At 40.2% G+C, this 21,643-nt stretch overlaps 1 protein-coding gene across 5 annotated transcripts in view; it reads left to right on the plus strand.

Annotated features, from left to right (window-relative positions):
* Macf1 (microtubule-actin crosslinking factor 1) overlaps nt 1-21,643 on the plus strand; it is a 167,687-nt gene that overhangs the window by 22,882 nt on the left and 123,162 nt on the right. For 4 of the 5 annotated variants that reach the window (XM_013016840.1, XM_013016845.1, XM_013016842.1 and 1 more), the window contains exons 14-24: nt 99-5,450; nt 6,334-6,483; nt 7,472-7,687; nt 7,775-7,924; nt 8,659-8,892; nt 11,988-12,137; nt 14,280-14,513; nt 16,099-16,323; nt 19,307-19,825; nt 20,478-20,654; nt 20,961-21,084. In XM_013016840.1, the coding sequence (XP_012872294.1) occupies nt 99-5,450; nt 6,334-6,483; nt 7,472-7,687; nt 7,775-7,924; nt 8,659-8,892; nt 11,988-12,137; nt 14,280-14,513; nt 16,099-16,323; nt 19,307-19,825; nt 20,478-20,654; nt 20,961-21,084 (7,531 nt within the window). The remainder of the gene's footprint in view (nt 1-98; nt 5,451-6,333; nt 6,484-7,471; nt 7,688-7,774; nt 7,925-8,658; nt 8,893-11,987; nt 12,138-14,279; nt 14,514-16,098; nt 16,324-19,306; nt 19,826-20,477; nt 20,655-20,960; nt 21,085-21,643) is intronic. The other variant, XM_013016841.1, reaches the window with a different exon arrangement.

Raw genomic sequence — 21,643 nt, forward strand, 5'->3', positions numbered from 1 at the left:
CAGAATTTTATATACATTAGTTTGTTGAATGATTCCTTTCAATAATTGTTCTTTGCCATTGGTTCTGACTTAGTTTTCTTTTTCCTTTTTTCTTTTAGGGTTTCAGAGCAGTTGCTGGGGTTATTGACCTAGGCACAGTGGAGATGTTTCCCATCTTCAGAGCCATGCAAAAGGGCCTCATTGACCAAGATACAGGCCTTATGCTTCTGGAATCCCAGGTTATCATGTCTGGTCTCATTGCTCCTGAGACTAGTGAAGAACTCTCTTTGGAGGAGGGCCTTGCCAGAAACCTCATTAATCCTCCTATGTACCAGCGTCTCTGGGAGCTACAGGATACCCTGTCCTTAGTAAGCAGGCTTACTGCAAACAAAGGTCCCCTTTCTGTGGTAGAAGCAATTGAAAAGAGAATAATCAGTGAGAGATTTGGACTGAAAGTCTTAGAAGTTCACCTGGCAACTGGTGGTTTCAAAGTTTTCCCCAATGAGAACTGTATTAACCTGGAGGAAGCTTTTCATCAAGGCCTCATTTCTGCTGGGCTTCATTCAGCATTAGAGTCTCACCTGAGATCATCCAGGAATTTGATAGACCCCAACACAGCTGAGAAAATAGGTTTACTGGATCTGATGCAAAGATGTATTGTCCACCAGGAATCTGGATTGAAATTATTGCCTGTCAAGCAGTTGGCAGGAGGAATGGTGAGCTTGAAATCAGACCAGAAGGTTAACATTTTTCGTGCTGTTCAAGAAGGGCTAATAGATAGGCAAGTCACTATCCGGCTGCTTGAAGCTCAGCTTTTTGCAGGTGGCATTGTAGATCCAAGAACAGGACACAGACTTACAGTAGAAGAGGCTGTAAGACATAATTTGATTGACCAAGATATGGCCTGTGCTATTCTCATAAGGCAGCTTCAGACTGGAGGCATCATTGACACTGTCACAGGGCGTAGGATAACAATAGATGAAGCAGTAAGCAATGACCTAGTAACTGCTAAGATTGCCCTTGTGATATTGGAATCCCTCTGGTCATTCATGGGGTTCCTATGGCCTGAATCTGGAGAGATTCTTGCAATTACAGATGCTCTAGAACAAGGTATTGTGTCTACTGAACTAGCATGCAAAATCCTTAGTAACCGAGAGCATATTGAAGCTCTTTTTTTACCAGAAACCACAGAGATTTGCTCCTGGAAGAAAGCAATAGAAACTAGTATTTTGGACAAAGATCTTGCCAACAGCTTAAAATTAATTTGTATCCCTGATGTGATGCCCCACATGCAATTAGTAGATTTTTCAGAGAGAAAAACATCAGGTACTACTTCTGGAACAGCAGCACTTCTGTGCAACAAGGGCCAAACTGAGGGTATATCAAACCATGGAGATAAGTTGTTATTTCAACTGATGACTCATAGCTATATTAATGTGCACAATGGACAGAGGGTGCTTCTGTTAGATCAAGAACTGATGGAGATCCTTACATCCAGAGATGAATATCAAGCAAGTCCTTCAGAAGTGCTTGAAATTGGACATTATAGACTAGACAATCCTAAGAAATTTCAAGAATCAGCTAGTGAGAACATCACAGAAACTTTCAATGATAAGCTCACTGTGAGATTCCAGTTTTTTTCTCAGAACAAAGAATATACCCATCAAGAAGATTGCGCTGAAGCAAAAGGCAAAAAGACTGTTATAGGAATAAAATATTCTTCTTTAGAGAACCCTGAAAAGGATCTGTCTATAGGAGAACAAAAAGTGGTTACTGGAAATGTTGACTCTTTGAAGGTCATAAATAAAGTCAACTCAGAGTTACAAAGGCAGTTGTTAAATACTAAAAATGAAGACCAAACAGAAACTTCTACTAGAGAAAATGCCAGCAGAGAACTCCTGGTGATACCTCCTAAGGAAACTGAAGGTAGGCCGTTGGTGGTTGACAAAGATGTTTTTTCTGTTGAAACAACAAAGGGAAAATGGCAAGCTCCCAGAAAGACTTCCTTTACAAGTCAGAAAGAACAAGCAAAGTCTCATAAGACTGAATATATTCCAAGTGAAACTAAAAGGCCTCTCATTAAATCCCAAAGGAAAAAGTCACAAGTTCAGGCAGAGAAGTCAGGTTTAAAATTAGGATTTAAGTCAGAAAGTGATGTGAATATTCATTCTTTGGACAAAGAAAAGGTGTTAAGTGAAATGCTTTTAGCTAAGGATGGCTGTAAACAAAGCCAAGAAGGCCAAAGAGTTGCAGATGGTGATATGGTGATAATACAAAAGACTGACACAGAAGATCATGATATTGAGACTTCCTTTTCATGCAATCATCCTGAGTTGCTTAAAGAAGCTCCCTTAAATGTATTGTCTGCACAGCTTCTAGATGGTGGTATACTTCATGAAGGAACAGGTCAGAAACTTTTACTAAGTGAAGCAATAGTGCAAGGTATTGTGCCTAGCCACACTGCTGTGAAACTTATGGAAAAACTGAACATGTTCCGGGGGTTCTTTGACTCTAAGACCTCTGAGTCTTTGACAACTGAAGAAGTTATTGATGAAGGTCTGATGGACGAGACATTATTACATAATGTTCTCAATGCAGATAAAGCTATAAGTGGTGTCTTAGACCCCCGTACTCACACACTATGCTCTGTTAATGATGCAGTGGCAGTTGGACTTCTTCACAAGGAAACAGCCACCAGAATTTTAGAGGGACAGGTGTTAACTGGTGGAATTGTTGACCTGAAACGAGGCAAAAAACTTTCAGTAACTTTGGCCTCAAATCTTGGTTTGGTGGACAATGCTGAGCAGACAGACCTTATAAATCTGGAGAAGGCTTCCAAAGGCAGAGATGCTGACAAAACAGTTAGAGAGAGATTGATTGGTCTACAAATGGAAACAACAGGACTTGTGGACCCTGAGAATAAAGCCCTTTTAACAGTTGTACAAGCCATTGACAGAGGTCTTTTGGAGAGAGAGGAAGCCATTTATTTCTTGACTAAACAGCTAGTTGATGGAGGTATCATTCACCATATATCTGGAATGAGACTTTCTGTTGATAATGCCTTTAAACATGGCTTGATTGATGAAGATCTAGCCAACCAACTCAAAAAAGTTGAGAACTTAAACCTCCAGCAGTTTTTTCATCCTGAAACAAAGGAAACACTTTCACTCCCCGAAGCTATAAAATTAGATCTTGTTACCCCAGAAATGAAAAGAGAAATCCAAGAAATTCAGGCCTTAAATGAGAATCTTGTGGATATCATTTCTAGCCAGCAGTTGACCTGTGCAGAACCTAACAAAGAAGAACTGTTAACTAAAAAGGCAGTACTAGCTTCAGGAATGATGCATGGGGTTATAGATCCTGAAAATTGCAGAATTATTCCCTACTCAGATTTGGTAAAGAAATGTAAGATTGATATTGAATCTGGATTGAGATACCTAGAAGTAATTCCCTTCTCAGACATTAAAGATGGGATGAGCGACAGGGTACTTACATTGTCTGAAGCAATTCAGCTTGGAAAAGTAGACATTCCATCTACACTGAAGATTTTGGAAACTCAGGCAAACACTGGTGGAATCATAGATACAGCCACAGGCAAAAGACTTACATTAGCATCAGCTTTGGAACAGAAACTGATGGATGAAGACATGGCCAGAATTATTGCATCTCATCAGGTATTGAATGGAGGAATTATTGACATATTTAATGATCAAAGAGTGACAATGCAAGAAGCTGTTGAGAGAAGACTTCTCAGCCCTGAATTGGCAGCTGCTTTAACGTCTCATGATGATGGAGCTCATATTGAAAAGCAAGATGAAATTCAAGTATGTGAGGTAAATAATGAATTTCTAAAGAAAGCAATGTTAACTGCGTGTAATCAGACTGCTGAAGTGAGTTGTGATAAAGGAGACCATGACAGATTCTTAGAAATTGAAAGTCAGTCTACACAAGGAAAGGTTAAAGTAAGAGATTCAGTTGGGGAAATGGCAAAAAGAAGCAGGAAGAGTTCATTGAAGGAAGTGGACAGTAAAGATCAAGACGAGGGAAGAATTCGAGGTGCTAAAGGAGCAGTCAACATCATTATTCATGGCAATCTTAAAGGTAAATCCTCAGACCAAGTTTCAGTGATGCATACTTACTCAGAACCTTCTGATTTGACACTCGATGAGCTTGCTAAAAATCATTTGGGAAAAAATACAGATGTAGAGCAGGAAAAAGTAGTGTCACCAACAGAAATGATTATTCATATCAAGCAGTCCACCTCAGGCCTAGATGTTGAAGAAGCAAGAAAAAGTCTAAGGGAAATTGCTTCTGAGGTACAAGAATCAAATCATGAAACATCAGGCAATTTGCTGAGTGAGCAGCCAGTGAATACTAGGGTGAAGAGTAAGAGAGAGAAGAGGGAGATGATTGTAAAAGAAAGTGCCCAAACATGTAAACCAGCAGTTCTTTCTGAAGCAGAGTTAAATCAGAAAACTACCATTGGTGATGTGTATGACTTCCAGTCTGTAGAAATGAATGGAAGTGAAACAGGGAAAGAAACTGGTAGAGAAATGAAATTTTCTGTTACTTGTAAAACTGAAGACTCTTGCCAAATGACAACTAAAGAAATTTCTGCAAGAAATCAAGATGTTCCAACATTCTTCAGCTCTACACAAGTCAGTCAAGGGGAAGGAAGAAATGTAAGCCTCTATTCTACTTTAAAACCAGGAGAAAATTTATCTCAAGAAACCACTAGTGGGACACATAGTGAGCCATTTTCTTCTGGGACTCCCAAACCTGAAGTATTATGCAAACAAAAATCAGTTTTAAAAGCTCAAGTTACAGATATATCCCAAACTTCCAAAACATACAGAGCTGTCCAAGAAACCACCAGACAAGAAACCAATGATCATCAAGATTCCTATGTTATTATTAAGACTAAGGAAACCAAAGATCCAATTTCCATAGCTAAAAAGTGTAAAGAAAAGTCATACCAAGAAGTACCTTCTAATTCAACAAGAGCTCTTAAACTGGAAGAAATTACAGTTTCTAAAGTAGATGCAAAAGAGGCCAGTTGTCTAGAATCCTCAGACAGAAAAGACTTCTATCATCAGGAGAGCAAAGGTGATCCTGAACTTTGTGGAATGCTCAAATCTAAAGTAGTAACAACCAAAGAAACAAATGGAGATAGATTTCTAGAAATGGAAAGCCCTATAGTTATGGTATCCCTTCTCCCAGAAAAATTGCACAAAGATAGGTTGCAGAAAGAGAGTGCGGAGCTACAGGATACTGTCATTAGTCCCGCTATTTCTGAGCTCAGTGAAGAAACAACAGTGTCCCAGATGTCATATGCTACAAAGAAGATGGATCAGAAGACACCACAGAAAAGAGTCAGAGATAGCCCAAGCAATGAACAAGCTCCCTTCATGGCTGTACCTGGAGGAAAGGGAAGTGAAGGAGTAAATCCTGAGGCCTTCAGAGCAACTCAGGTAAGTTTCCGTGTGTGTGTGTGTGTGTGTGTGTGTGTAAGAGAGAGAGAGAGATAACTGATTCATAGTTTAAATTCTTAATTGGATACATAGTTCACATATGTAAAACCAGGCATAATTACATTTTAGTGTACATTTTAGTTGTACTCTAAGGTACAACTTTTATCATCTATAATACATTAATATAGATTAGGCATGAAATCTGAATGCCTTTCTGGAATTTGCAAGTTTTATTTTGCCTTGCTGTTTTATGGTGCTGGAGAAGGAACCCTGGGCTTGGTAGGCAAGCACTCTTTCACTGTTGTACATCTCCAGCCTAGGAGGTTTACATTAGAAACTAACATTGGAACTAATTTGAAATTCTGAAATGATGCTACTTGAAATCAGAGTAACCTTTGGAAATGTTCCTAGAGTAATATTTATTCATTGATATTTACAACCTTCTGTTCTCTGAGGAAATAAAATCACTTGTCATATTGAAATGATCTAATAACGTTTTATTGTATTCTGTCCTAGTTTAGGAAAAATTTCTCATTTCTGTTTATCCAACAAGAAACCTTGCCTGCTTTAAAAGCCTATCTAGGGGCTGGGAAGGTGGCTCAGTGGTAGAGCACTTGCCTGGCATGCACGAGGCCCTGGGTTCGATTCCCCAGCACCACATAAGCAAAAAGAAAAACAGCCGGAAGTGGCACTGTGGCTCAACTGGTAGAGTACTACCCTTGAGCAAAAGAGCTCAGGGACAGCGCCCAGGCCCAGAGTTCAGGCCCCACGACTGGACCCCCCCAAAAAAGGGGGGGCTGGGAAGGTGGCTCTGGACCCCCAAAAAAAAGCCTATCTAAAGAAAAATTACAGAAGCGAATGGTTTTCTTTTTTTGCTCCACAGAATGTGCTTAACCGGCAACTCTGTTTAGAACATGATGAGAAACTGGTATCTTATCTGTCTCTGTTACGGGACATTGAAATGAGGACTAAACAGATTCAGCCTTTGGAACTTAATCTGACAGAACTACAGAATCTGCTGTGTCGGGCCAAGGTAGGTTCCCAGAGACTTCAGTGAGTTTGATGGCTTCAAGATAGCTAGCTTTATTTTCCCAGAAGATTTCAAGGCTTAAAAGAGTCTAGGCAAGGGCTGGGAAGGTGGCTCAGTGGTAGAGTGCTTGCCTTGCACGCCTGAAGCCCTGGGTTCGATTCCTCAGCACCACATAAGCAAAAAGAAAAAAGCCGGAAGTGGCACTGTGGCTCAAGTGGTAGAGTGCTAGCCTTGAGCTGAAGAGCTGAGGGACAGCGCCCAGAGTTCAGGCCCCACCCGGACCCAAAAAAAAAAAAAAAGAGTCTAGGCATTAATGGCTCATGCCTATAATCCTAGTACTTGGGAAGCTGAGATCTGGAGAATCATGATTATATCCAAAGCTAGCCTTTGCAGAAAACATCTTCTAGACTACATCTCCTTGTATGCACAAGGTAAGTTCAAGGTAGTGATTGGTTAGTAAGAAATACTGAATAAATTGGATGTAAGTTCATCTCTATTATTTTTCCCAAACTCCAGTAAGACATCAGGAAAACACACATAAACTCAGCCAGGCATAATGGCATATCTTGTAATCTCAGCCCCTAACAGGGTGCTGCAGGAGGCTCTGAGTTGGACCTGGGTTATATAATAAGAATGAATGGGGGCTGGGGAGGTGGCTCAGTGGTAGAGCACTTGCCTGGCATGCACGAGGCCCTGGGTTCGATTCCCCAGCACCACATAAGCAAAAAGAAAAAAGCCGGAAGTGGCGCTGTGGCTGACGTGGTAGAGCACTAGCCTTGAGCTGAAGAGCTGAGGGACAGCGCCCAGGCCCAGAGTTCAGGCCCCACGACCGGACCCAAAAAAAAAAAAAGAATGAATGTACATAAAAACATTTTCTAAGCCCTATATCCTATCACATGAAGTGAGTGAAGATATGTATGTTCATAGCAGATTCCCTGATAGCAAGTTTGCTTGTCTTTAGTTTGGCATTACCACCAGTTTATTTTCCCAGGTGTTAGACAAGGAGTTAAAGGATCTGTCCAACTTGGTGAGTCAGGAATTGGAGTGTGTGGATCAGATTATCAACAGCCAGCCCCAAGAAGTCCCTGCTCAGTTGTTGAAGGCTCTGGAGAAAGATGCCAAGAGTCTTCAAAAGTCTCTCAGCTCTGTAAGTGACCATTGGAATTCCAGACTATTCCACCTCCAGAATGCCATGGAAGTCAAAAAGGTAGCATCTTCTTTTAACTCATAAAGGCTCGCAAAGCTTCGGCAGGCCTCCAGAGTTTTATAATCTGACTTGCAGTTTATTTTTCAGACTACAGTGTTAAGTCAACATATGCAGCTAGAAGAAAAGCTTCAAGATCTAAGAACCTGGGTTGGCAATGCAAATCTTATTCTAAACAGCAAAGAATATGACAACAAAACAGATGTCATCAGCTTGAATCACTCTCTCCAACACTATGAGGTAACCCACTCCATTCATACCAAGGATGTTTCACTTGTTTTTTTGTGTGTGTTTTTTGAGTTGAGAGTGTAGCTTAGTGGTATAGCAGTTGCCTCACATGTGCAAGACCCTGGGTCGCAATGCAACAACAACAACAAAAAGGGCCCAGTGCTGGTGGCTCATACCTATAATCCTAGCTACTCAGGAGGCTGAATGTGAGGATCACAGTTCAAAGCCAGCCCAGGCAGGAAAGTCCATGAGGCTTTTTTTTTTTTTTTTGGTTTGTTTTTTGGGTCCAGTCGTGGGGCCTGAACTCTGGGCCTGGGCACTGTCCCTCAGCTCTTCAGCTCAAGGCTAGCACTCTACCTCTTGAGCCACAGCGCCTCTTCTGGCTTTTTTCTTTTTGCTTATGTGGTGCTGAGGAATCGAACCCAGGGCCTCATGCATGCAAGGCAATTGCTGTACCACTGAGCTACCTTCCCAGCCCTCCATGAGACTTTTATCTCCAGTTAACTACTAAAAAAAAAAAGCTGGAAGTGGAGTTATGGTTCAAGTGGTAGAGCTAGCCTTGAGTGAAAAAGCTAAGGGAGAGTGCCCAGGTCCTGAGTTCAAGCCTCACAATTGAAGGGGGGGGAAGGAAAGAAGGAAAGAACATTAACCTCTCCTCGATTCTAACCAATAAATTGTTAATGGATAGAGAAATAGAAGATTTATTTCTCTTTTTGTTTTTGTCTCTTTTTCCCTATTTGTTTCAGAATATGAAGCAGTCTGTGGAAGAAAAGAAATCTCAGTTGGATACTCTTGCTTTTGATATCCAATTCTTTATCTCTGAGCATGCACAGGACTTGTCCCCTCAGCAGAATCGACAAATACTGAGGCTCCTGAATGAACTGCAGAGGTCCTTCCAGGACCTCGTGGAACGGATAGCAGCTCAAATAGATGCATTACAGGCTCATGTTCAACAAACGAAGCAGGAATCCCAGGTTAAGGTCAGACTGAACCAGCAACTGGGCTCAGTTTGTCTTTTGAAATGTCCTCTATTTTGGGGGGTTTCTGGCCACCATCCATTCATGTATCCAGGAATCTGGATCCAGTTTCGAAATTTCATGTCACTTGGGCCATTGTGGTTTTGGCAGCTGTTCTGTTTTTCTTGCCATGTTTTTGTTTTGTGTGCATGTGAGGGAATATATATGTGTTAATGTGATTGCATGTGCAAGTGTATTCAGCTTAGTGAAATGCTACTGTTCACTGTCTCATTGCCCTTTCTTCATATTATTTTCTTCCTCAGTATTCTTTTTGAGAGCTGAGAAAACATCTATATACTATGAGCTTCAGAAGAATGATTCTAGAAATCAGTTTTATGCTGAGACTTTTCAAATAATTTGTAATAAGATCCCTTGACAAGCTTTAGACTACTTTTAAATTTAAAATTATTATAATTTTCTAGTTCTTCTTTTCACACAGTAGTGCCCAGCACTAAAATCAGTTTCTGAAATCAGATATGATAATTTTTTTTTAATCTAGAAATTGGATCTGTGGCTCAAAGTGGTAGAGTATTGGCCTTGAGCAAAAGAGCTCAGGGACAATGCCCAGGCCCTGAGTTCAAGCCCCACCACCGACAAGAAAAAAAAAATACTAAAAGAATTTATTAGCCAGGTGCCAGTGGCTCATGCCTGTAATTCTAGCTACTCAGGAGGCTGAAATCTGAGGATTTTGCTTCAAAGCCACCCAAGGCAGAAAACCCACGAGACTCTTATCTCCAATTAATCACAGAAAAAGCCAGAAGTGACGCTGTGGCTCAACTGGTAGAGTACTACCCTTGAGCAAAAGAGCTCAAGGACAGTGCCCAGGCCCAGAGTTCAAGCCCCAGGACTAGCAAAAAAATAAATAAAATAATAATAATAAATAAAGTAAATTAAAATAAATTTAAAAAAAATAAAAATCTAGCCATCACTCATCACAAGTCTGTTCTTAAAAAATTCAAAGGCAATATCATTGTATTAATATTAACAACATAGCCTTTAAATACCTTGAATGATGTTTATCTTATTTCTGCTGTTGGAATAGTAAGTTGACATACAGCAAGATGATAATAGAATTTGCTAGTTGTCACCAGAAAATATCAAGAGCTCCTTTTATTAAACATTATACAAAGTATAATTGAGCTTTGGGGTCAGACTTAAAAGAAATTAGAAGCCAGGTGCTGGTAATCCTAGGTACTCAGGAGGCTGAAATCTGAGAATCTCGGTTCTAAGCCAGCTTGGGCAGAAAATTCTGTGAGATTCTTACCTCCAGTTAACACAAAAAGCTGCAAGTGGAGCTGTGGTTTAGTGGTAGAACGCTAGCCTTGAGCCCAGAAGCTAAGAGACAGTGCTCAGGTCTAGAGTTCAAGCCCCAGGATGGGGGGGCGGGGGGTGGGGAGGAAGGAAAAAGGAAAGAAAGATTACTCAGGGCCATAAGTCCCATTACTGCTTATTTATAGTTTCAAATGTGGTTTAAGCAAAATCAAATCTTTTCTTTTTTTTTCCGGTCTTGGGGCCTGAACTCTGGGCCTGGGCAGTGTCCCTCAGCTCTTCAGCTCAAGGCTAGCACTCTACCACTCCAGCCACAGAGCCACTTCTGGCTTTTTCTGCTTATGTGGTGCTGAGGAATTGAACCCAGGGCCTTATGCATACAAGGCAAGCACTCTACCACCGAGCCACCTTCCCAGCCCACAAAGTCAAATCTTAATGAAATGGTTTAGATTACCTTTTAATTGCACCATTGAACATGTGCAATATCCTCACTTAGTAATTTTCTACTTGAGACAGTGTCTTGCTATGTAACCAAACCTAGCCTCAAACTCACTAATCCCCTTCCAAGTGCTAAGATTATAAGCAGGCATCACCGAGCCCAGTTTCCCTTACTTAGTAATTTAAATAGCATGGGATAGCCTGTGGGTAACGAATGAAGTAGATTGGTCTGAACCACCTTAAGACCCAGCCTAGATCCAGGGTAGGTCCCTGAGTTTTCAGCAGATGATAGAACTGTATGTTACCATTTTCCATGAGTACAATAGTAATTCCACAAATGTTTATTAACCTTGTTGTCAGAAATACTCTGTTTCTCTCTATTTGCTCTGAATGTGTGTGTATGTCTATGTGATAACTTGTTTGCTTTGCTTTTTTCAGATTCAGTCTGCACCTATCCTAACCCATGAAGATCCTGTTTTACAGCTGAAGAACTCTTAGGAGTTCTCTTCAAGTGCCCTTCTATTTGTCCTAAAAAGGGGGAGAGAGGGCCAATGTGAGCACCTGTTTGTAAGTGCAGGTGACTAAAATGCCATCAGAAAGCACTAACTGGTAGAAAGTGGTTTTAGAAGGATGGTCAGGAGAACACATCATGCTTAATTGCTCAATTAGGTGCTTCAGCCGTATGAGATCTGGGGAAAGGATCAGGCACAGAAACATATTCCCTCTCTCTCCATAAGCCTAACTTTTCCTGTGATAACAGTGTAGATATTCAAGAAGCTAAACCAAGTTTCTATTCTTGGGCAGTTTCTCCAAATAGCCAAACCAAGCTATGTGTCTGGTGTGTAATCACGCTAATACCTCTCTGTAGTGGGACATTTGGTACATAAAATCAGTTCAAATTATTGATAAACTTAGCTTATAAATTATCCAAGGCCTTGATTTTTTTTCTCCTACTACCTTTTCATGTTTTGGCTTAGTATTTAGCAAATTCTTTAGTTCTAGAGAAATTTGTCAGAATGGCTGATTCTGATGTTTATCACCATGATCAAAGATAGTATTAGATTCCAAAGGTAGTAATGGACATCTGACAAAAGAGCTCCCAAATTCAAATCTAGCCAGGGGCACTCCATCCCCAAAAGTTACCCTGATATCATCCCAACCACAGAGCTAAATGGCCAGACTGCCCAAATAAGGGGAGCTTCCTGAATATGATTTCTGTGCCTTTTCCTCTTCTAGTTTTCCATTGCTTTTTTCTCTTTGACACAAAATCCTGTTTTACATTTCAGGGAATTACACATATTTGTAAAATGAGAGTTATTAATTGTCTTTTGATTCCTTTGCATTTTAATTAGACTCTGCAGAAACAACAAAATACCTGTCATCAGAAACTGGAGGACCTTTGCAGCTGGGTAGGACAGGCAGAAAAAGCACTGGTGAGCCACCGGGGCAGAGCCTCCCCACAGGATCTCTCTGCTTTGCAGAAGAACCAAAGTGACTTGAAGGTCAGTATGAGTTAAACTAGTTCTTCATTCTTCAAAACATGTTTATAAAGGCTTTCTGTATACCAGTGCTTAATGTCCAAATCATGAAAAACAGTTATTACCCCTTCCCTCATGAAGTTTAGTTTGGTAGGGAAGACAGACAGATTAGCTCTAGAACAAGCATCTAATTATTAGCCATTACATCTTTAAATGTAAAGTCATATGAAAACATAGACCAGAGACAGTCTAGTCTAGGGTATCAGAAAAGGTTACTTGAAGTATCACTTAAGCCAGGCACCAATGGCTCACACCTGTAATCCTAGCTGCTCAGGAAGCTGAGATCTGAGGATCATGGTTCAAAGCCAGCTTGGGCAGGAAAGTCTGTGAGACTCTTATCTCCAATAAACCAGAAGTAGTGCTGTGGCTCAAGTGATAGAGCACTTGCCTTGAGCTGGAGAGCTCAGGGACAGCGCCCAAGCCCAGAATTCAAGCCCCATGACCAACCAAAAAAAAAAAAGAATCACTTAAATTGAGAAGTGAACGATATGCTTTTATAGGGGTTAGTGCATGATGTGGTAAGAGGAAAAAACCATACGAGGCAGAGGTTTATGCATGAGTTTGGAGGCTGGGATAGGATTGAGCATAATATATTCAAGAACTAAGCTAATTCAGTTGGACCACAAAGAGTAAGAGAAAGATTAACAAAAAAGTGAAGCTGGAGAGATGGGGAAAAGCTTTTCTCATACTGCTTGTTGTAGGCCACGTTAAGGAAAAAAATAACCAAAAGAGTACAGAGGAAAGGGTAGATAGATGGATGCCTGGAGCATATAGTAGCAAACCCTATATACTATGTTTTCCCAGTACATACACACCTATGATAAAGTTTAGTTTATAAATTGGACATAGTAAGAGATAGATAACCATAACTAATAATAAAATACAACATAATAACTAGAATAATAAAGAGTATCAATATGCTTGTGCTTTAGGGACATTATGTGAAATAAGGATTCCTCGAGTACAAGCACTATGATACAATAGATGGTCTGATAATTTGGGCATCCAGGAAGTGACTGATTGGTAGTATATACAGCATGGATATTGTGAACAAACTAATGATTCATGGTCCCAGCTGAACAATGTTTTTTGGAATCATGCATAATTTTAAACTTTAGGAATTGTTTATCTCTGGAATTTTCTGTTTAATGTTTTTGGACTACGATTGATGATGACAAACAAACCTCAAAAAACAAAACCATGGGGCTGGGAAGGTGACTCAGTGGTAGAGTGCTTACCTTGCATGCATGAGGCCCCGGGTTTGATTCTCTCAGCAACATATAAGCAGAAAAAGCCGCAAGTGGCACTGTGGCTCAAGTAGTAGAGTGCTAGCCTTGAGCTAAAGAGCTGAGGAAGAGCACATAGGCCCAGAGTTCAGGCCTCACAACCAACCAAAAAAAACACAAAAAACTGGGGCTAGGCACTGGTAGCTCTTGCCTGTAATCTTCCTAGCTTCTCATGAGGGTGAGATCTGAGGATCGCAGTTTGAAGCCAGCCTGGGGAAACAGAAGTCCTTGGGATTCTTATCTCTGATTAACTACCCAAAAATGGGAAATGGTCTGTGGCTCAAAGTGGTAGAGCAGTAGCCTGTGGACTACTATATAAAAGACCAATGGGCTTTGACTTTGCTAGAACGTGCTGTCAATTCCTCTTTATGGAAAGAATAACCTCTTAGCAGGTAATTTGCTGCTGAATAAAAATCTCCACTATTCAGTATATCAATATATATTCCTCACTCTGGTTCAACTTATTTCACATAGGTGATACGCCACCACTGGAGTCATACCTCCACTTCCAGCTTTTTTCTGATTTAATTGGAAATAAGAGCCTTTTATAATCTGATTGTCTGAGCTGGCTTTGAACCATGATCCTTAGATATCAACCTCCTGAGTAGCTAGATTATGGGAAGTTTCCTTTTTTTCCCACCAAGTATTTGCTGAGAAAGTAAAATATTTTAAATTTTTCATTGCGCTAGTTTAGAGGTAAAACTTAGGTAAATTATAAGTCAAGAACTAAATACAGAAATGTCATCCTAGCCATTCCATCCTATAGTATTCGAGGATGTGGAAATACTAAGAACTGTTAAACTTGTTTTCTTGTGTTCAGGATTTACAGGACAACATTCAGAACCGTGCCACCTCATTTACTACTGTTGTCAAAGATATTGAAGGATTCCTAGAAGAAAACCAAACCAAACTGAGTCCCTCAGAGCTGACAGCTCTTCAAGAAAAACTTCATCAGGCTAAGGAGCAATATAAAGCTCTCCAGGAACGAACCCAAATGGCTCAAAAGGAAGTGCAGGAAGCAGTGAGCTCAGCTTTACAGCAGGAGACTGAAAAGGTAACCAAATGGCTATGATACTTGGTGGTTTACTAAATGAAAACTTCAGTTACACAAAAATAAGGGGAAACTTCCTTATAGAAAGCATAGAATGAGGGAAAAAAAATAACTGATTCAAGAGCAACCTTTGCTTTTATAAGAAATACCCAGAATGACTTCAGGTGAGGAATAGTTGCTAAGAAGTACATTTTACAAGGCTGAGGGTTGGCAAAAAAATAAAAAATACAATAAAATAAAAAGCTATCTGTACACTCAGAACTTAACTACTTGAAAGAACTTAGGTAGGGTATTACCCTAGGAGGAAAAAGAAATGGTATACTTCTCTCTTGAATCCAGACTAGTGATAGGTCACAGACTATTTCCAGGCAGCCTTGATATAGTTAATGAAGTAAATCATGGCACCTAGAGAAACCAAAGAGAAAGTCAAGTCTTGAATGATTTTCTGCCCCCATTCAGCACTAGCAGATTGAATCAAATCCTTTGTTCAATCTTGGGGTCTGATGGTAATGAGAGTGTCAGAGAAGATGAAAGAGAGAACTAAGTTGCCTAAAGATGAGTTCTGCAACATAAGATGATGTATAATTTGATATATCCTATTCAATTAATTAACATACTTGGAAGTTTAAGAACTGTTTTGTTCGGCTGAGATAAGAACTAGAGGTCTGCTTTTCCAAATAGTAGCCAGATAATTGAATGTGACCATGTTCTGAGTCTACCAAACCAATGTGTCACTTTTATACAGCTAGAAAGAATTCTGTGAAATCTTGTTGGGCAGCAGGACCATTGATTGCTTTAAAAACTGAGATTTGTCTTTTTTTTCTCCTTGTAAACAGTGAACTATAAATAAACTCTAGAGATTGTTCAAAGAAATTAATAATAGATAATAGTTCTTTTAAAAAATTATTTTTGTTATTTGGAAAGACTGTTTATAACTAAAATTAGAGCATCACTTTTTCTTTAGTATGACCCAATGCTTTGCTTAACCTGTGGTTTGTATTTATTTCATATGTATATATATACATATATATACATACATACATACATATATATATGTGTATATATATATATGTGTGTATATATATATATATATATATATATATATATGTTTATATTTGTGTGTGTGCTAGTGCACACACCAGGCCCTTCTCTGGTCCAACTTTTTTCACATAGCTGATGCTCCACCATTTGAGTTGTACCTCTACTTCTAGCTTTTTTCTGATTTAATTGGAAATAAGAATCTTTCATAATCTGATTGTCTGGGCTGGCTTTGAACCACGATCCTTAGATATCAGCCTCCTGAGTAGCTAGATTATATATTTTGCTGGTGCTCAGCAAAAACGTTTAGAAAGTAATTTTTAGTATAAATTTGGAGAAAAAAAATCTTTTTTGGTGGCCCTAGGTGTTGAATTCAGAACTTCCTGCTTGCTTGGTAAGCACTCTACCATTTGAGCCACACTGCCAGCATTTTTTTTCCATAAAAAAAAACTTTATTTAGTTTTCTTTGAAGGACCCTGCAGAAATTGTAACCTGTGGTTTTATATTTGAGTATCTAAGGCTTTCTCACTGGACTACCTCTTGCTTTCAGAGTAAAGCAGCAAAGGAGCTGGCAGAGAACAAGAGTAAGATTGATGCTCTCTTGGATTGGGTGACTTCCATGGAATCATCTGGTGAACAGCTACAGACCAGACTTCCAGGAATAGAGCAGCTCTCTGGAGCTAAACTGGAGAAAAGAGCCTTGGATACCACTGATAGTTACATGGGGATGAACCAAGCCCCAGAGAAACTGGATAAACAATGTGAGACAATGAAGGTGAGGATTCTAGCTTGTCCTCACTGAGCTGGAAGAATCTCTTCTGCCCAGGGCAAGTTACCACAGCTTCTTGCCCCCAGTTCAGTGAGCACTTCTCAGTTTGTATTGTCTTTGATATGCCTTAGTAGCTTTGATACTGTAGACCATTCCTTTTAAACTACTTTCTTCCTTGGTTTCTACAGCACTACTTTATCTTCCTTCCTTCTTCTGACAACTTTAAATACTATTACACTTCCAAGTATACCTTAAGTCTTCCTCTTATCTTTTAGAATATTCTTTCTTTGGGTTGCTTTATCCACCTAAAACATTTTAATTGCTAGTTGTACTAACATATTCCTTCTATTTATTTTTCTTAAAAGTGGCTCTATTGTCACTTCTAAGCTTCAAACCAGTATATAAGTCAATCTGATCATTTCCAACCTAGAACCACAAGTACGTCCACCTTAACACAGAACTCCCATAATATACACCAATACCTCCTATCCCTGCTCTGAAAGATGTTCTGCTTCCTTTATATCTACTTAGTTGTCTGAATTTAATAATATCCTAAACTATTCTATCTCCCTTTCTCTCTCTCTCTCTGTCCCTCTCTCTCTCCCTCTCCTTCTCTCTCTCTCTCTCTCTCTCTCTCTCTCTCTTTCTCTTTGTCGGTCGTGGAGCTTGAACTCTGGGCCTGGGCATTGCCTCTGAGCTCTTCAGCTCAAGGTGAGCACTCTACACTTGAGCCACAGCGCCACTTCTGGCTTTTTCTGTGTTTGTGGTGCTGAGGAATTGAACCCAGGGCCACATGATGCGAGGCAAGCACTCTACCACTAAGCTACCTTCCCAGCCCTCTCTCTTACTCTCATGTGAGGGATTTGAAAGTTTAGTCATCAAGTCCAGTGCTTTTTATATCTCTTTCAAAATCATACCCACTGCTTCATCTCCATAGAGATATTGTAGTTCAGACCATTACTTCTATCACCAATATCAGTCCAAAGTTTTTAGTATGGTTTACCATCCCTACAACTACCCGTCCACAGGATTTACTCTTCCTTATCTGGCCTCATTGCTTCACCCAAGTCTAGCTATTAATCCCTTTCAGTTCACTGATTGTACTGTGTACCCTCATTCTACTGGGCTTGTGCATGCTCTTGGAATTTTCTTGCCTCTCCAGTGTAAGAAATGAAAAACAGCCCAGATCTTGGTTAATTTTTACTTATTCTTCAGATCTCAGTTTAGATTTTATTTCTTCTAGGAAGGAGTTCTTTACTCCCCCAAAGTTAACATATCCCTCTGTGATATGTAGTGGTTCTTATTTTGTCTTGTATTTTTGTCCACTTGGCTTTTAGACAGTGGACTCAAAAGCAGAAGCCATTCTTTTTTTTTTCTTTTCTTTTCTTTTTTTGGTCATGGGGCCTGAACTCTGGGCCTGAGTGCTGTCCCTAAGCTCTTCAGCTCCTGGCTAGCACTGTACCATTTGAGCCACAGCGCCACTTCCAGCTTTTTCTGCTTATGTGGTACTGAGGAATCGAACCCAGGGCTTCATGTTCGCAAGGCAAGCACTCTACCACTGAGCCACAGAAGCCATTCTTGCTCACCAGTTATCTCTACTTATTCATTCAGCAAATACTAAGTATCTACTATATGTCAGACATTGGAAATAAACCAGAGAACCAATAAAACAAATCATCTAGGACATTAATTTGCACAAGCACTTTATATTGAATAATCAAAAAATATATTTCGAACACCTGTAAAACATATGGATCACATATTTTAGTAGTGGTGCCTTTGTAACAAAGATGATTTAGCTTATCAGAAATAGTGTTGAACAACCTATTCGGGCATTGCTTTATTTTGTACTAATAGGATTTCAGCCCCTTGCATGCCACTTTTCTCCTTACAAGATCCACTATTAGGTCTAGAGGCCTAGTAGTCTTGAAACAGTCAGTGCAGAGAGTTTCCTGATTCTTCTTGCTAGCTGCACTCACCCTAAGCAAGCAGCATTTTATCTCAGGAAGGGTACTGCCTTAATGTCAGTGGGTAGGTTGGAGGATGAGATTGGGGACACCTGATCACCTACAGGCAAAGATGTGGTACTGCTCCCTACTGGCTATTTGAACAGGATCTGTTAGTTACTGTAGCTTTCCTAAGATGACATAAAAACTTTAGACTAGGGCTGGGAAGGTGGCTCAGTGGTAGAGCACTTGCCTTGCATGCTCAAGGCCCTGGGTTCGATTCCTCAGCACCACATAAGCAAAAAGAAAAAAGCCAGAAGTGGCGCTGTGGCTCAAGTGGTAGAGTGCTAGCCTTGAGCTGAAGGCTAAGGGACAGCGCCCAGGCCCAGAGTTCTGGCCCCATGACTGGACCCAAAAAAAAAAAAAAAAAAGTTTAGACTAGGCTATTGGTACATGCTGAAACTAACTGAAGGAAAGTAGATTTGTAGTTCTTCTCTGGTAGTTGCATAAAAGTATAAATAAGACCACTGAATGAACTTCCACTGTCTTTTATTAGACTTAGGTAGAACATATTTAAGAAGAAAACAATCACATGACTATCCTTTGCAACAGAGAAAAGGTCTTTGTCTTATAGATAAACATACAAAGTGCCTATATTATCCAGAATATTTGTTCTGTTTGCATTGTCATATAGACAACTTACCGGTTACTCTATTATTGTAGAAGATTTTAGTTGGCTATTATAGATTCTTGTAGATGTAGACATAGTTACTAGTTGGTTTAAATCACATTTCTTAACCTTAACTATCTTCATGACTTTAGTTAGGACATATAACCTCATTTTCATATTCATGTATGCCATTTTTAATATGGGTATTGTCTGCCTGCAGTAGCATAGAGATAAAGGTTATGAGGGTATCTGGCTGTGATATGTATTTCCCCATTGACAATAAGGGTTGAAGTAGAGATAGAGACCACTCCACCTGGAAAATATTTGTTTTCTTATTGGTTGTCCCTTTTTTTGTGGGGGGGTTACTCACCAGGCTCGTCACCAAGAATTGCTGTCCCAACAACAAAATTTCATTGTGGCCACCCAGTCAGCTCAGGCCTTCCTAGACCAGCAGGGCCACAATCTCACTCCTGAGGAGCGGCAAATGCTGCAAGAGAAGCTAGGAGAGCTTAAGGAACAATATGCATCTTCCCTGGCCCAGTCTGAGGTGGAATTAAAGCAGGTACAGACTCTCCGAGATGAGCTGCAGAAGTTCCTACAGGACTACACTGAATTTGAAAGCTGGCTGGAACGGTCTGAGAAAGAGCTAGAAAATATGCATAAAGGAGTCAATGGCCCTGAAGCCCTACCCTCTCTGCTAAAGCGTCAGGGAAGCTTCTCAGAAGATGTCATTTCTCACAAAGGGGACTTGAGATTTGTGACTATCTCAGGACAGAAAGTCCTGGACACAGAAAACAACTTTGAAGAAAGCAAAGAGCCATCCACAACCAGAAACTTAGTAAAAGAGAAGTTGAAGGATGCAACAGAAAGATACACTGCTCTCCACTCAAAGGTAAGGGTAGATCCTAGAAGGCACTGGGAAAGTGATCGTGGCAGCCCTCATACAACTGTGGTGAGACCCAGAAAATGAACCCCAGACAGGACAAAGTGTATGAGCTATATGTTGACCACAGGTAGAAGGTTTTTGAAGAACTATGCAAAAAAAAATGCATTCTATACATTCTATAGTCCCATGATCTTATGTCTGATCACAGATGTATAAGTTGCTCACCTTCCTGTATCTTAACCAGCATCCAAGAGATGCAACACAAGTAAATCTAAGCTAACTGCAGTCCTTAGTTCTTGACAGAAACTCTGGAAGGAACCCTTATTTTCTCCTAATCCAAGCAGTTTAGGAATCTAGCAAATTTCCCAACATCTGTAATCCTTTCAAAGAGATCCCTCAATCTTTACCTTTGCCTACAACCTGATATATACTTCTTTGGCAGCATATCATGCAACTCTTTTAAGTATTTCTGGGTATTTACCAAGGAAAGATGAGTAATAAGGAACAAAAGGGGGCCTTTTTGTAGGTAATTGCCACCTATCTGTCCAGGGTCCCAAGCACAGTACCTTTATGTAATGTTACAGTGAGTTCTCTGTAACAGAACAGTACTCTTTGGCCTGACCTTACCAGATGTGTTTCCCTTTCTCTATTTGCATAGTGTACACGATTGGGCTCTCACCTGAACATGCTATTAGGTCAGTATCAGCAATTCCAGAGCAGTGCTGACATATTGCAAGCCTGGATACAGACTTGTAAGGCCAAAGTAGATCAGCTTCTTTCAGATACCATTGCCTCTGACCCTGGAATTCTGCAGCAGCAACTTACAACAACAAAGGTAAATCTGAACATGGGCAGTGTTTGAGCTTGTATTACATGGCTTAGAATACAGCCCCCCACCCCCACCCCCAGCCAAATCAAATACTTGCAAAATTAAAGGCTGTTTGGGGATGTTTGGGGCAAGATCTGATTCCTAAACACTATTCTAATGTCTCTGGCCCTGGGTAAACTGAGAATTATATTCTAGATTCCTGCAATTACCTTTGGTTATTTTGTCTTTGTGTGTGTGTGTGTGTGTGTGTGTGTGTGTGTGTGTGTCTGTCTGTCTGTCTGTCTGTCTGTCTGTCTGTGTGTGTACAAGCAGCAGTTACAGGAGGAACTGGCTGAGCACCAAGTACCTGTAGAAAAGCTCCAAAAAGTTGCTTGTGACCTCATGAAAATTGAAGGGGAGCCAGCCTTGAACCCTCAATGTGTTCAAGAAACTACAGGTATGAAACAGCAACAGTAGTCTTTTTCTTTTAATTCCTAGTATGAACCCTTCTTTCTAGGTTTCTATACCAATATGTACCTTCCTCTGACTATCCTGTTTGAAGTGTTAAGTTTAAGAGCTACTTTAACTTAGTTTTGTGGAGTTCTTTTTGTTTGGATTTGTTTTGTATGTGTGTGTGTATACCAGGCCTTTTGCTCTTTCTCAGATTTTTTTTTTTCTGGTCCAGGGGCTTGAACTCAGGGCCTGGGCACTGTTCCTGAGCCTCTTTGTGTTCACGGTTAGTGCTCTACCATTGAGCCACAGCATCACTTCTGGCATTTTCTGAGTAATTTATTGGAGATAAGAGTTTCATGGAATTTCCTACCCAGGCTGGCTTTGAACTGAGATACTCAGATCTCAGCCTCCTGAGTAGCTTCTCTCAGCATTTTTTCCTTCCTTCCTTCCTTCCTTCCTTCCTTCCTTCCTTCCTTCTTTCCTTTCTTTCTTTCTTTCTTTCTTTCTTTCTTTCTTTCTTTCTTTCTTTCTTTCTTTCTTTCTTTCTTTCTTTCTTTCTTTCT

The sequence above is a fragment of the Dipodomys ordii genome, unplaced genomic scaffold (genome assembly GCF_000151885.1).
Source record: "Dipodomys ordii isolate 6190 unplaced genomic scaffold, Dord_2.0 Scaffold33, whole genome shotgun sequence".
NCBI lineage: Eukaryota > Metazoa > Chordata > Mammalia > Rodentia > Heteromyidae > Dipodomys > Dipodomys ordii.